Raw genomic sequence first — 13,708 nt, 5'->3', positions numbered from 1 at the left:
TATCCCCTTTCATATGTTCACAATAAATCTTATGGTAAAATTATGGTAGCCAAAAAATAAGCAAACAAAAGCTTGTTTACTTGTCCAGTTCAATAGATGAATAAGAATTAACCATATCGCAAATACAATGTTCGCCAGTAGATTGATAAAGATAAAAAAAATCAAGAAAAAAGATAAATTTTAATGTCAATGACCAGTCCTGTACAAATAAATGTTGTGTGTGTCCACTAAAAATAAATGAAAAGAAAGATGCATGCAGTGAGCCAGTGACCAAATTATAATGAATAAGGTAAATAATTGAGTAAAATATGACCAAAGAGGAAGGCTCCAACAGCCCCAGAAAGTAATAAGCTTCAGATGGGAAATTTGTACAAACATTGAATTGTGGTTAACATTTTCACGTATAAACTTAAGGCATTAAAATTGTATCAGGAATAAACAGATTTCAAAATGATACTACCTCATACAGCTAAAGTCAACAGAACGATCATGAGACAACAACGATGAAGTACAATATTACATGTATTCTGGGCCCTCTGGGGGTACCAACGGTACATTGTGTATTTTGTTTTGCTAGCGACCTAGTACGAGGAGCTCCTTTCTTTAACCAAACAATTCAAATGCTCTTTCCCCTAGGCAATGTATATGTCTGAATCAAACATTTCCACAGTTGTCAAATATTTCACTAGAGATAAACCTTGCATTTCAAGAAAATTGGCTTGAAGTAATTCTAGTCTGATTGTTTGCTTAGACCAACAAAATATAAACAGACAAATGAAAATGTGTTGGAAAATCACATTCCCTCAAAACGTAACTAAATGAATTGTACACATTAGACTGCTTTTCATGTACATGTAGGAAGGTTTGGAACACTAGCTTTCCTTCCTTATTCTTCTGTGCTTATTCCTCAACTATTTCTACCCAATTTAGTCTAGAATTTGCAGTCTAGAATTTCATATACAATGAACCTGTATATAAAGACCACTCAAGGGAGACCAGAAAAGTGGTCTTTAAAGGCAGGTAGTCTCTATGTACAGGTTCTTTTAGTAAGCGTTTCATTGAGAAACCATTTTCAAGGAGTCTTTTTTATACAGGTGGTCATTAAAGCAAGTTCACTGTATAAGTTTCATTGGGATCTGGGAAAATTGATTTTCACCATTACCAGAACTCGTTATAACTTTTACCCTTTCATTCAAACCTTTGCTTTCTGTTGACCAATAAAACCACGTGAATGTGGAGTTGATGGACTGTCCATAAAGCACTAGTATGCTTCTGCATCATCAATCAAGTTATTTCACAGCATCAAAATGTTAAGGCGTCGTCAAGCAAGTTATGATTAATATAAATATTGATTTGAAGGGTAAGGTGGTAAAAACTCTATATTCTTACCCCAATCAAAATGAGAAAAAAAGAAGAAAAAAAAACTCCTTGAATAGAGACGCATTGTAGGCAATTATTACCAATACTATAAAACTTAAAATGTTATTTAGTATGCAGATTTATCCTATATCTTCACAAAGCTCTCTCTTTCTATTACACCAATTTAAATGGCAACTTCTAAGTTCTATAAAAATGCCACCACCCATAGCATTTGGCTACATTGTCTTCCTCAAGGAAAAAATAGGTGCTGTATAATTGCCTCCAACTTTTTGGCAGAGGCCATTTTGTCAGTTTCCCTTCGCTGGCCTTTATAGAGAGGTTTAACTGTAATACTTCAAATCTTTGTCGTTCCTTCACTGTACATACACAGCCTCTTGCACAGCATCTTGAACCATGCCCTTATGCTGAGGGTCTCTCATCACCTCCTCCATCTCCTCATCAAACTCATCAACTCCCTGAGATAGGTCCACCTGCAGAGGGGTGTCGCCACCCCCAGACTGCCCCTTCATGCTCACTGTCCCTGCCTTTCCTTCACTGTCAATACACAGCCTCTTGCACTGCATCTTGAACCATGGCCTCATGTTGAGGGTCTCTCATTACCTTCTCCATCTCCTCATCAAACTCATCCACTCCCTGAGACAGGTCCACCTGCAGAGGGGCGTCACCACCCCCGGACTGCCCCTTCATGCTCACTGTCCCTGGTTTCCTGATGTGGGTGCGTTGATGTTTAGCCAGGTGATCACTTCGCATGAACTTCTTCCCACAGCTTTTGCACACAAATTTCTTTTCCCCTGGGACGAAGAAAAAGGAAATGAGAGATGACAAAATTAGTATTGATACACAAATAATATTGAAGACTATTGTATTGCACAAAAATTCCTTACCCCCTATTAAAGACAAGGGAAAACAAAATCACAACAAATGATAATGTCAAAATGAGTACTGATAAACAAGTGATATTGAAGATTATTGCTCTTCTTATTATTTAAAAAAACAAAGATACCAAAATTGTTATGGCAAAATACAACTTGGGTCTTTGCACCGCTATGTACTTACTTTCATGTATGTGACTGTAATAAGATACAGAAACGTGAAGCGAAAGACTGCATGAGGCTTATATGTACAGTAATTAATTTTGCCATAGTTGTTTATTTAATCAATTTTGCCATAGTTGTTTATTTAATTAATTTTGCTCTACATGTAATTGTATATTTCCTTTTTTAAAGATAATTGACCACTTCCTTTGTAAACAAGGCTTAAAACAGGATTTCTTATCCATTTACTTCTTTCACTAGAGTTAGCTTGAATGATAATCTGTGTAGGTATACCTGTATGTGTGCGTCTATGTCTCTGGAGCTCATCCGATCGTGTGAAACGCTTTCCACAGAAGAGCCAATCACAGACGAACGGTCTCTCACCAGTATGCCATCTCAAGTGCGCCCTCAGGTGAGACGTCTTGCCGTAGATCTTACCGCAATCAGCAATGTGACAGATGTGCTGCTTCTTACCCTTCTCAGAGTTCCTACAAAAAAAAGGCATACAAATAAATGAGGGAAGACGTACAGGGGTGTCAGTTGGAATTGATCAGAGGGCCTGAAAATCACCTAGAATGAGCTATTTTGTACACAAAAAAGCCTAAACTATGGTCTGAAAATAACTCGCCAGGGCCTGAAAACTGGCATCCTTGGATGTAGTAGGGGAGAAACTTGAAATTTTGATAAGCCTATTAAAGAAATTTGCTCTGACTAATATTAATTTCATTATCTAAACAGATTTACTTACTGTCTGCTAAAAACAGTTAAAAATCTTTAAGGGTTTTGCAATTTTGTCCGATTAAAAATAGCTGAAATAAATAAAGTGGATTGTGACGTAGGATGTGGATAACCCTCTCATTTGCTGTGTACAAAACTATCATTAATTTCTGTTTTTCTCGTAAAGATATATTATAGATAGCATATTATTATGCGTCCTCTAAAGAAATAGACCCTCCTGAGCCATGAATTATTGAAAAATTTAAATTTTAGTCATTTTTTATGTTGGAACAGATGGGAAAGTAGTGCGGCACTACATCACATTGACATTACCATTTCAGCCAAATTGAAGTGTTGAAACTTTCATCAGTTTGCTTTTCTGATTTGTCTGCTTTCTTTTAAAGTAGTCGTCTACTTGGGTTGGATTTCCCTTTAAAGCGACTCAGTAACATTGCCTCAGATTCTGAAACAAAATCCCAGATTTACCTCATGCTACAATCATAATTATAAACCTTTAGGTCAAACCGGGATCCCATGACTTTAACAAGCATATCGCCTGTCTGATAATTAAGAAATTTATGATTGAAAATCAACATTTTATTTTTTGTTTTCCTAACTGTTTTTATAACACTACAGTCAATTGGGGGGAAAATGAGTATGGTAAAACAGGTCACTCAAAGATTTGTAATTTTTTGAGGCACTTCATGATCATTTTGAAGCACAAGTTTTTTAAGGCTTCAATATTTCGCCATATCACAGACACTGATAAGACACAGGGCTGTGCATCTCAGATTTAACATTGTTAAACGATGCCTTTAAGCTTACCTGCCATCACCATCTTTGCAGTTGGGGCAGGTACATGCCAATCTTCTGACTTTCTTGGGAGGTTCTTGCTTTATCTGGCTCTGATCAATCTGAAGCTCATAACTAGCCATGGTTGGTGGATAGTTGGTACCGTTAGTTGATATCGTGGTGACCGTGCCGCCTTGGGCGCCGCCGGTTGCTTCTGTCTGGATCACTCCCTGCCACGGTGCTTGTTGTTGCTTCTCTGCCTTCATGCCTACTAACGCCTGGCTGATTTGTTGCTGCTGTTGTTGGGTAATTTGTTGCTGGGTGGCTGGGGTATGAGGAGGTGAAGAGAGAGAGAGGGGGGGGGGGGGCAGAATATAGGGATTTTTTTTAACATTCAAAGTAGCTTGTATTAAAACAAAATTAATATCTCTAAATAAGTAGCTAAATTATCATTCCCAAGCCCGTAATTACTAATACTATCCAGTATCCATCATTTGCTTATTTTCATCAAAAAGTAAAAGAAGGAAAAACAAGGAAGAGGATTCTTAATATATGAGAAAGGCAAGATAATGGAAAATATATAAATAAATTCTACTGCCTACTTAAGTATGAAATGATGAAAATTGAAAATCTAATTCAGTACAGCCCTTACATGTATGTACAAATCATTTGTGAATGGCCCTTTGATAAGAAGAAACTATATAAACTTCATTATATACATATAAACAACAAACAGACAAGACACAAACATATCATATACTGTATACATTAAAATAATGGACAACATCACTACCATATGTATTTTTTTCATTTTCTACTGGTATACAAAATGGTGTAAAACATGAGATTGTGACATGCACAGCATATTGCTGTTTTTCTTAATTGATGTTCTGATAATCATTTGTCTTATTTTACTCTTGATTTTAATGACTCTCCACTTATGTGTAAATATTGAGATTCTGTTTTAGATTCAATAAAACATACAACTCCACCAACCCCCCCCCCCCTATAAAAAAATAATTCTATACAAGTACAAGTACAAATGTATTTGTAGATTTTTTGTTTTCGTGTATATACACAGTTGGCATGATACCAAAGCCAAGGTTTAATACTAGTAGATAGAATACCTGCACTTTTACAGGAAAGGGAATGAAGTACATGTGTACTTGACTGAAGTGTTTTATTGCTGAGATTCTGTGAGAACAATTATACATTGTAAATGTATATATCATTTTATTACAGTCATATACAATATATGCAAATTATCAGGATAGGTATTGTGTCTCTTTTTTCTCTCCAGTTGAACCATTCATTGCACAATAGTGAGAATTCAAGAACAGAAACAAACCCAACTTTTGGCCATATCAATTTCCCCACAGATCATCGCTCATATATCAAATTCAATACATTTAATCCCATTATCAACTGATCTCTTATTTCCTCATATTGCCCCAAGATGTAAAGTATACTTGTGACACACACAGTACATGCTGTATATTCATTCTAATTATAAGCATACTATGTACATGTAGGAGTAATTTTTTTATTATAATGTTAAACATGCGTTTGAGCTCTAAAAAATGGGCATTTTAGAATTGTGGGAAACAAGCCTACAGTTTTATGTTTTATAAAGAAAGGGCACATGGATTAGTCAACACTTTAATAAAAATACAATGTACCCACATTAATTTACCATTCCCTTTCGACTCTTACGCGTTGATCTTCACAATTTAATTTAGGTCAAATTTTATTTGACTGTTGAATTAGCCATTAAGTTTATTAAAGATAAATTCAAAGATATGGACATGTTCAAATTCATAATTATTAAGAACAACAATATCATAATTATTGTTGTAATTTGTATCATTATGATCAATAATCATTATTATTATCAATATTGTATTGTAATGTTCACCACTTTGATAATATTCATGTGATCCCTTTGGCAAAAAAGAGAAAGAAAAAAGGAAAGTTATCATATCTCTCAAAAATAAGAATTTAGCCCCCTTTTAAAATTTTGGAAAATATTTATTGTTTTGAGCCACGAGGGCATTAACTCTGTAAACTCATAATAGATAACGGCCTTTGTCTTCAATTTAGGATGTTTTGTTGTTGTTGTTGTTGTTTTGTTAGTTCACTGCACTTTACACATTTCCCCCTTTTCTCTTCTCTCTCCCTCACTGTCTTTTTATTAAACTCCAAAATAAGTTAAATAGTGCAACTTCATGAATAAGGCATCACTTACACCTTATATCAATTTGGTTTTCCTTCTTGTACTAGGAATATTTGACAAATGACTGTTGAACATACCTGCTGTTGATGTATTGATGTTCACAGCTGAAGTGTTGCCAGCTGGTCCTGGGCCAGGGCTAAGCGGTGCCAGATGGACGTTGTAATTAGGAAGGCCTGCAATGGTACTGTTATTAGCTGTTGATATGGCAGGACTGACGTCTGTTGTGATGACCTGTTGTTGCACCTGACTACTTGAGGACTGCGGCGTGGCAACCGGTGTACCACCATGTTGCAGGTGGACGGTCTGCACTTGTGTTTGTGGCGTCTTCAGTACAATAGGATTCTGCATAAATTGTCCGCCATTGATCTGTTGTATGCTCTGCAAGACACTTTGAGGGATTGTGATGCTACCACCTTGTAGCTGGTTGCCCTGAATGGGTAAGGTGATAGTTTGGACCGAGCCCTGGCTCCCGGCAACATTTACCGGTAGTGTGATGGTCTGGGCCTGTTGCTGGGGCTGGGGCGTGGGCTGCTGTATTGTGTAGTAGCCAGTACCTGGTTGTTGCTGTAATGAGATTTGAGTGCCCGCTTGCCCCTGGATGGGTTGATGGATCTGTATGACCTGTGCCTGTGGCTGCTGTTGAACTGTCTGTGATGACTGCTGTGAAATAATCTGTGATGTTGTTGTCTGCTGCTGCTGTACTTGCTGCACTTGTTGCACTTGTTGTACCTGCTGTGGGATAACAGATGCCACAACCTTGCCACTTTGTTGTCTGATCTGCGTCGTCTGAACATTTGTATTAGATGTCTGGAGCCCGCTAACTTGTATTTGTTGCACCTGTCCTGCTTGTTGTGGTTGTTGCAAGATAATTTGTCCTGGTTTACCGGCAACTTGCACAAATGTTGCCTGGTTACTGTTGGCTGCATTCCCTGCTTGAATTTGGCCACTATTTGAGATAATTTGTGCATTCTGAAGTTGATCTTGGATCTGAAGCTGCTGAGTTTGGGCAGAATTGTCCTGGTTGCCCTGTGGCGGGGTGGAGCTGATGATGTTGTAGACTGGTGTAACGACAGGTTGATCATGTGAATTTGCATTGGACATGACTGCATTCGGAGCAAGTTGTAGGGTGATGGTTTGAGAGCCGAGCATAATGCGTTGCTGAGTTGGTGCTGGTTGTGGTGCAACCGCTTGAATGATCTGTCCATTCTGAATATACTGTACCCCGGCACCAGGCAAAGCAATTTGTGTAACATTGCTTCCAGCCACGTTTGTTGCTTGGGATGTTGTAGTGGGTGCTTGCCTGACAACTGTTTGGGTAGTTTGAGCTTGGGCTTGACTTACACTGACAGGGGTAGCAACATGAGTGGTGATCAAATTTCCCTCTGAATCAATTTGATATTGTGGAGTAATATTGTACTGCACATTCCCATTTGTAACAATCTGCTGTCCACCTGTTGCACCCTGTTGGTTCAAACTTAAAATATTAGCAGCATTAATCGACTTCGTTGGAGTAGCTCCGCCCACTGACGAAGATGGAATATTTCCCCCAGGGCCAACTTCAATGTACATCGGGCCACCAGCTGCAGTTCCTTGCTGCCCCGCTACTCCAGCACTGGCTGTAGTGAATTGCAATGGAAATCCAGGGGGAAGGCCAAGTGCTTGTTGTATTTGCTGAGCATTCGCGGCGTTGATGAAACCCCCGGAATCTGAACTGCTTGCCCCTGATTTTGTCCCAAAACAGTCACAGTTTGTCCCTGATTGACTGCACCGGCTTGTCCTTCTGCAGGTGTACCGATCTTACTGCATGTTGCAGCTAGGAGAGCAAGAGGGGAAGGCTGAGTCTCCTGTATAGAAATATGGGCGGGTATAAAGAACAAAGTGGGTGTGGGTTAGCATTACTTTATGAACGGCGATTTGACAGGCCACTGCCTACATCATCTCATGCTACATCACACAATCAACCTCAAACGTAAACAAAATCAAGTATCTAACTCACCTGAGACATACTTGAAGGTTGTATATAGTTTGATTGTCCTTTTTTTGTTGATTTTTTTGCCATTTTAGGCGAAATTTCAACCCTTTGTAACTTCCTGGCACAGTGTTTTTGGCTCTTCAGGATCACACACAATCATAATATACGTTATACATTAACACAGTACATACACACTACACACACACACGTACACACACACACATTACGCATAATATACACATGGGGCTAGGCCGCGCGGCGAGGCGGCGTAAATCGTCAGCGACAAGCTCAGCAGCTGCGCTAGCCTAGCTGCATGCATACACAATGGTCGGCTCGCATGAATTACAGAAACACCCAATATTCATCCGCCATCCTGTAAAAAGTGAAAATTAACAAAATCTGGCAGTTCTTTTTGAAAGGTTACTTTAGATGTTCATATTGGATTCAAAATAAAACGAATTGTCCTCAAATTCACCTATTGTCTCACATTCGATCGGGACTAAGACAAATGTATTGTCAGAGTATGTACATTTGCGTAAAATGGATATCTCATGCATTCTCAATCACAAGGGGTGGGTCATAAGATGAAAAAGATAATTCGACCTGCCCATGCCCCCCCCCCCCCCCGTCAAATATCACAGCTACTTATTCTAATATCTGAAATGAATACAGAACACAATTTCCATGTATAGTTACTATATATACTTATGTTACATGACTGATGTTACATGGATATTACAAATAAAAGATTCATGAATCCGGAAGCGTGATAGTGGGAAGCAGTTTCTAACAACGTCATAAACGGAACAACGTCACAGCTAGGACTCGCAGGATATCATGAGAAACCATGTTCTTCTCTCTGTAATTTATGATCATGATTTTGTGAGAGGCCAATCCATTGTATGAAAGCTGGTTACATTACTGTCTTGTAAAAGGTGTGCCTACTATTTTAATTTTGGAAATTCCACTGAATAAGGGGGCAACGGCAAGGGATAGGGGGTAAGGGGCCGGGGGAGCTTATCAATTTCTATCAGGGAAATTATATATAATGACTACCTTTCCAGTCAATTTAAGAGAAATAATCACAAAATTTAGTTGTTTTAACCTAATATAAATTGTTTTCCATTGTCTGAACACTTTCTATTCAGTCGCAATGCGTGCATGTCAAACTATAATCTCCCCTAAAGTTTTATTGAGTTAAAGAAGTATGAAATATAAGGAAATATATACAAAGGAAGAAGAAAAAAGGAATCATGAAAAAAACAAAACAAAAACAAACTAGAAAACAAGGACAAGGCCAACAACCACAAAAGGTGGAAAAGGGAAGACGAAAAGTAGCATAGAAATCAAAACGATTAATCCTTCAATAAAGAAAAAAGTAATGAGGGTGAAGGTACCATAATAGATTTTAAACTTCGACCTCCTATTTAATATGTAATGTTTATTTAGGTAAGTTTTAGATAACACAACTAAAACGTGTCCAAACACACAATATTTTATCCCGAAACTCTATAACAAAACGTCGTATAAAGAATCATCGTGTTGACAAATGAAACTAAATTGAAATTTGATTTCTTTCTAGTGCTGTTATGGTGATAATCTCTGATTTATGGCTTTGTTTTCAAGAACAAATGCTGTATTCTTGCTGAACATGACAATTATTTTCTGACGATTATTTAACTACCAGTGCCCTCCACCCCCCCCCCCCCTCTCTCTCTCTCTCTCTCTCTATCTCTTAGAATGAAGTATTCGATAACATCTAAGATGATGTATAAAACTCGATCGAATGTAAACAATCTGATATTATCTATTTGGGATTAGCCCCATCGCCTTGGAAGTGGGTCAAAGTTTGGAGCGTGCAAATTTAGTGATCATTGGATAGGCCTACCATGTACGCGAGGAGTGGTCACTATATTTCTAATCCGCAACCAAATTAACATGCCCACGCCCATGCCAGCGGTCAATTACTCCACCCCTTCCAACCCCTCCATCTCCCCCTTCGTCCTACCAGCGTCCCAGGTCGCAGAGGGGTGTGGATGATCCATTGACAGGGCAAAAACAATAGGCGTGGCTGCAGGTAAAAACAACGGAGAAAGCCAACCCCTGGCGAGAAGCTCCTTTCAATAGAGGAAGGAGTCCTCAGGGTTAGTCTCCATTACTCTACCTTAATCTAGCGGAATGGAACTAAATATGTTAATTATTTATTCTTTTCATCAAAGAATCATTCTCGATTAAAATTATTTATACTTTTTATTATTTTGAGTCCAATAAAGCCTCACTTAGTGGGATATGTGTATATATTAGACCAGGAATTATAATATTATCAAACTATTTTACACTATAGGGTCTGCAAAATAGCCTAGTTACGGCTACGTGATGTTTTGCGGTGAGTGGGCGTCGCGATTCGGTCAAATTAAGGTCAGCCCGTAGAGAGCGAAGTAACAATACTCCAGTCGGGATTTGCATATCAATATGAAGTAGTTCCGGATAGTTGCATGCGCTCGATCATGACCCCTCCCTCACTTTGTCTTCGGCTTCCTATATATCCCGCATGCACCCCCCGGATGCACCCCCTCTACTAAATATGTTTAAAAGAATTATACAATATGGTTTCAAATGTTCGTTTCTGCGCATGCACATTGCTTTTAAGAAATCGAGAATATAATAACCCCGGGATAATAACATACAAGCATAATGTTCCTTAGGCTTAGAAATGCGTTCTATATAACTCAAATTAATTATTATATCCAATGTTATTATTCTTCAGGAGATGCCATGTAGCCCATGGTATGCAGGCTACACTAGTAGGCATATATAGGTACTCTTATTATTTTTTTCCAGCAAGCCTACCTTTATGGTGGATTTTTTCTAGAAATAAATAATAAGTTTGGAAATTTGAAAAAACGGACCCATGTTTGGGGATATTTTTGTTAAAAATGGGACCATGTAAAGGAATTTTTGGGGTGAAAAAGTGACCCATTAGAGCGGCACACCCCCGTATGTCTAAATAAACGAGTACCGCCCCCCCCCCCCCACCGAGCACGTCGTGAAACAGGGTCTTAGCAATTATTGTAATAATTTGCCTTGACAAAAATGATTATAACAAAAGGAATCCGTCAATTGCTGTAAAGAACGAGGACAGTTTAGGGGCGTGGCGTTAGAATTGGGATTTCTATTAGGTGCGCACTTACTGCTCATTTTGCCGCATGCACATATGCATGATAATACATGAATTTTGTTTTGGGAATCAATTATCCTACTTAAACAATATATATAAATTAATGCAAAATACTTCATGATAATACCACTATGCAATATTTTGTTTTTGTGAATGCCAGCTTCTTGAACAAAAAGACAAGCTGATTGTGCTCAGTGACACTTTCTTTTCGAATCAAATAATAATTAGGGTTCTATTCAATTTCTCAATTATGAAAATCTAAATATGAATGACCGTGTAAACGTCTTTGGAATTTGGAATTGTTACAAAACCAATCTTTCCAATTTTGTTTAGCCAGAATGCGATACCACGGCAATTCAGCATTAGAAAATTCACCCCAAAAGTTTACAAAAGTTGATATTATATGATATATGAAACGTCAATGTTTTTGCAAACCAAGATAAAGAAGTTTTGTTAGGTAGTTTGTGGAACTGTTTTTTCTTTAACGGGCAATACAGGGCTTCGTACGATGAAAATTATGTTATTAACAGAATCTTTAAGTTTTGAGATTGCTTAAAAGATATTGAGAGATTCCTAGACGAATATACACCCACTGTCTCTGTCAAGAAGGACAATTAATCACATAAAGAAAAGAAAAAAAGGACAATTAATACAAAATCTTCCTAGAACTAGAAATAAAAAGAGAAATTCAGTGGAATGACTTTTTTTCATTTCTTTTGTTTGTCTTGATGTTGTTGCCTAAAGCTGAAACAGAAAAATATGCCAAATAATATTTCATCGCCACTATTGTTTTAATGTATGAACCTTCAATGTAAGATACATTACATGATAATTTAAAAATTGTCGTAATTGATACTTTTAAGTGTGCCGTTTAGCTGACCATGCAGAAGGAGGTCATAGTAATCTGTGCTATTAAACATTTGCCAAGGAAAAGTTGAACAGATTAGCAAATATATATATATATATATATATATATATATATATATATATATATATATAAGGGGAAGAAGAGATTTCCTTTATGGCATAATTTATGTGGAATTGTCAAGGAGTGAAAAACATGAAAAGTAAACAGTAAGACTATGCTTCTCTTGTACGATTTTATTACAAAAATAATGCTGACATATTTCTCGTACATCTTTTTATCTGCAATGCCTTTGGTATTTTGCATTTTTCATTACGGTACATCCACGAATCATAAATGAGCTTACATCATTACTCTATTGATACATAAAAGGCTACACATATACTCTATGCCGACATTACTGCAATGTGACAATATTGATACACAAAACACTACTTTGCAATGAATTGAAACAACAATATTTGAATATTTTCGTCTCTTTCCTCCTTTATCCCAATATCACGTGCGTTTAATTTTTTCAAGTAGAAATTTTTTCTTGATCTTCTTACTTAGTTTCTGTTACTCTTCCATCTATGCAATCTTACAAGCACTGATTTTCTAATAGCAAAATTCTTCTATATCTTCATACTCTCTTCTTCATTACTTTTAACCTAGTTAAGTTGGCTTGATTTTTTAATCTTAAGTGCAATGTTACTTGCAATTTTACACAGAATCAATTGGAATAAAACAGCAACGGCTTCCTTATTTTCATTACATGAATATTGCGTTAGTAACTTTTGACAAGTGAGTTGGTTTAATTTATTACTATTTTTATCTTTACATGCAACTACAATGGGTTTTAACCACACTGTATTACTGGCTTACTTAATAGGGGTAATAACGGAATTGGAGGCCTTCAGGGGCCCTTCCCCTCGGCTCAAACGGCAAGAAACTGCACATATCTCAAAAGAAAAAAAATATACTCAAAGGTAATACAAAGTTTTAGTATGGGGTTATGAATTTGGTTCAAATGAACATGTTGGAAGCATATGCGATCCTACAATATCTAATGATGGTTGTTGCTCCCTCTCGAGATTGATATTACTTTAGTTTCAAAATCAACTGATTTTCTATTCCTGTTGGGAAATTATATATCAGAACTGCATATTCCAAGATTTTCATGGTTGCAGCTATCATTGTATGGCCGTAACCCCTATTTGAAATTTATCAGGAGCACCAATAAATTTGATATTTTAATTTCTCGAAATCCTTAGCATTATAGAGCCCAATTTTGTCAAAAATGCTTATTCTAACACTAGGTTTCATAATAGTTTTGCAAATTTAAAATTTCATAATCCAATCCTGTTGAAATATTACCAAAACTTTGTATTACCTTTAAGCTTTGGTAGTTGATCAGTACCATAACAAATATGCAAGTTACATGCATAAACCTACATATCATTTCATATCATATCATATCATTGCAGGGCCCTCAGGGAGAACAGTATGAATACTGATGAGGCTACCCTGGGTAAACAAGACATATTATTATTATTAT

The 13,708-nt window shown here is 37.1% G+C and overlaps 1 protein-coding gene across 1 annotated transcript; it reads right to left on the bottom strand.

The window, feature by feature from the left end:
- Positions 1 to 1,352: 1,352 nt before the first annotated feature.
- LOC579133 (transcription factor Sp2) lies at positions 1,353 to 8,330 on the bottom strand. The gene is made up of 5 exons (XM_003725866.3): positions 8,153 to 8,330; positions 6,234 to 8,000; positions 3,957 to 4,248; positions 2,709 to 2,902; positions 1,353 to 2,171 (listed from the first exon to the last, which is right to left on the bottom strand). Exons 2-5 carry the CDS (start codon positions 7,723 to 7,725, stop codon positions 1,918 to 1,920), a joined length of 2,232 nt encoding a protein of 743 aa, XP_003725914.2. The 5' UTR covers positions 7,726 to 8,000; positions 8,153 to 8,330; the 3' UTR covers positions 1,353 to 1,917.
- Between the last annotated feature and the right edge of the window lie 5,378 nt (positions 8,331 to 13,708).

Source organism: Strongylocentrotus purpuratus, unplaced genomic scaffold (assembly GCF_000002235.5).
Source record: "Strongylocentrotus purpuratus isolate Spur 01 unplaced genomic scaffold, Spur_5.0 spur5_scaffold_7, whole genome shotgun sequence".
Taxonomy (NCBI): Eukaryota; Metazoa; Echinodermata; class Echinoidea; order Camarodonta; family Strongylocentrotidae; genus Strongylocentrotus; species Strongylocentrotus purpuratus.
This window is presented reverse-complemented; position numbering and strand designations above follow the sequence as displayed.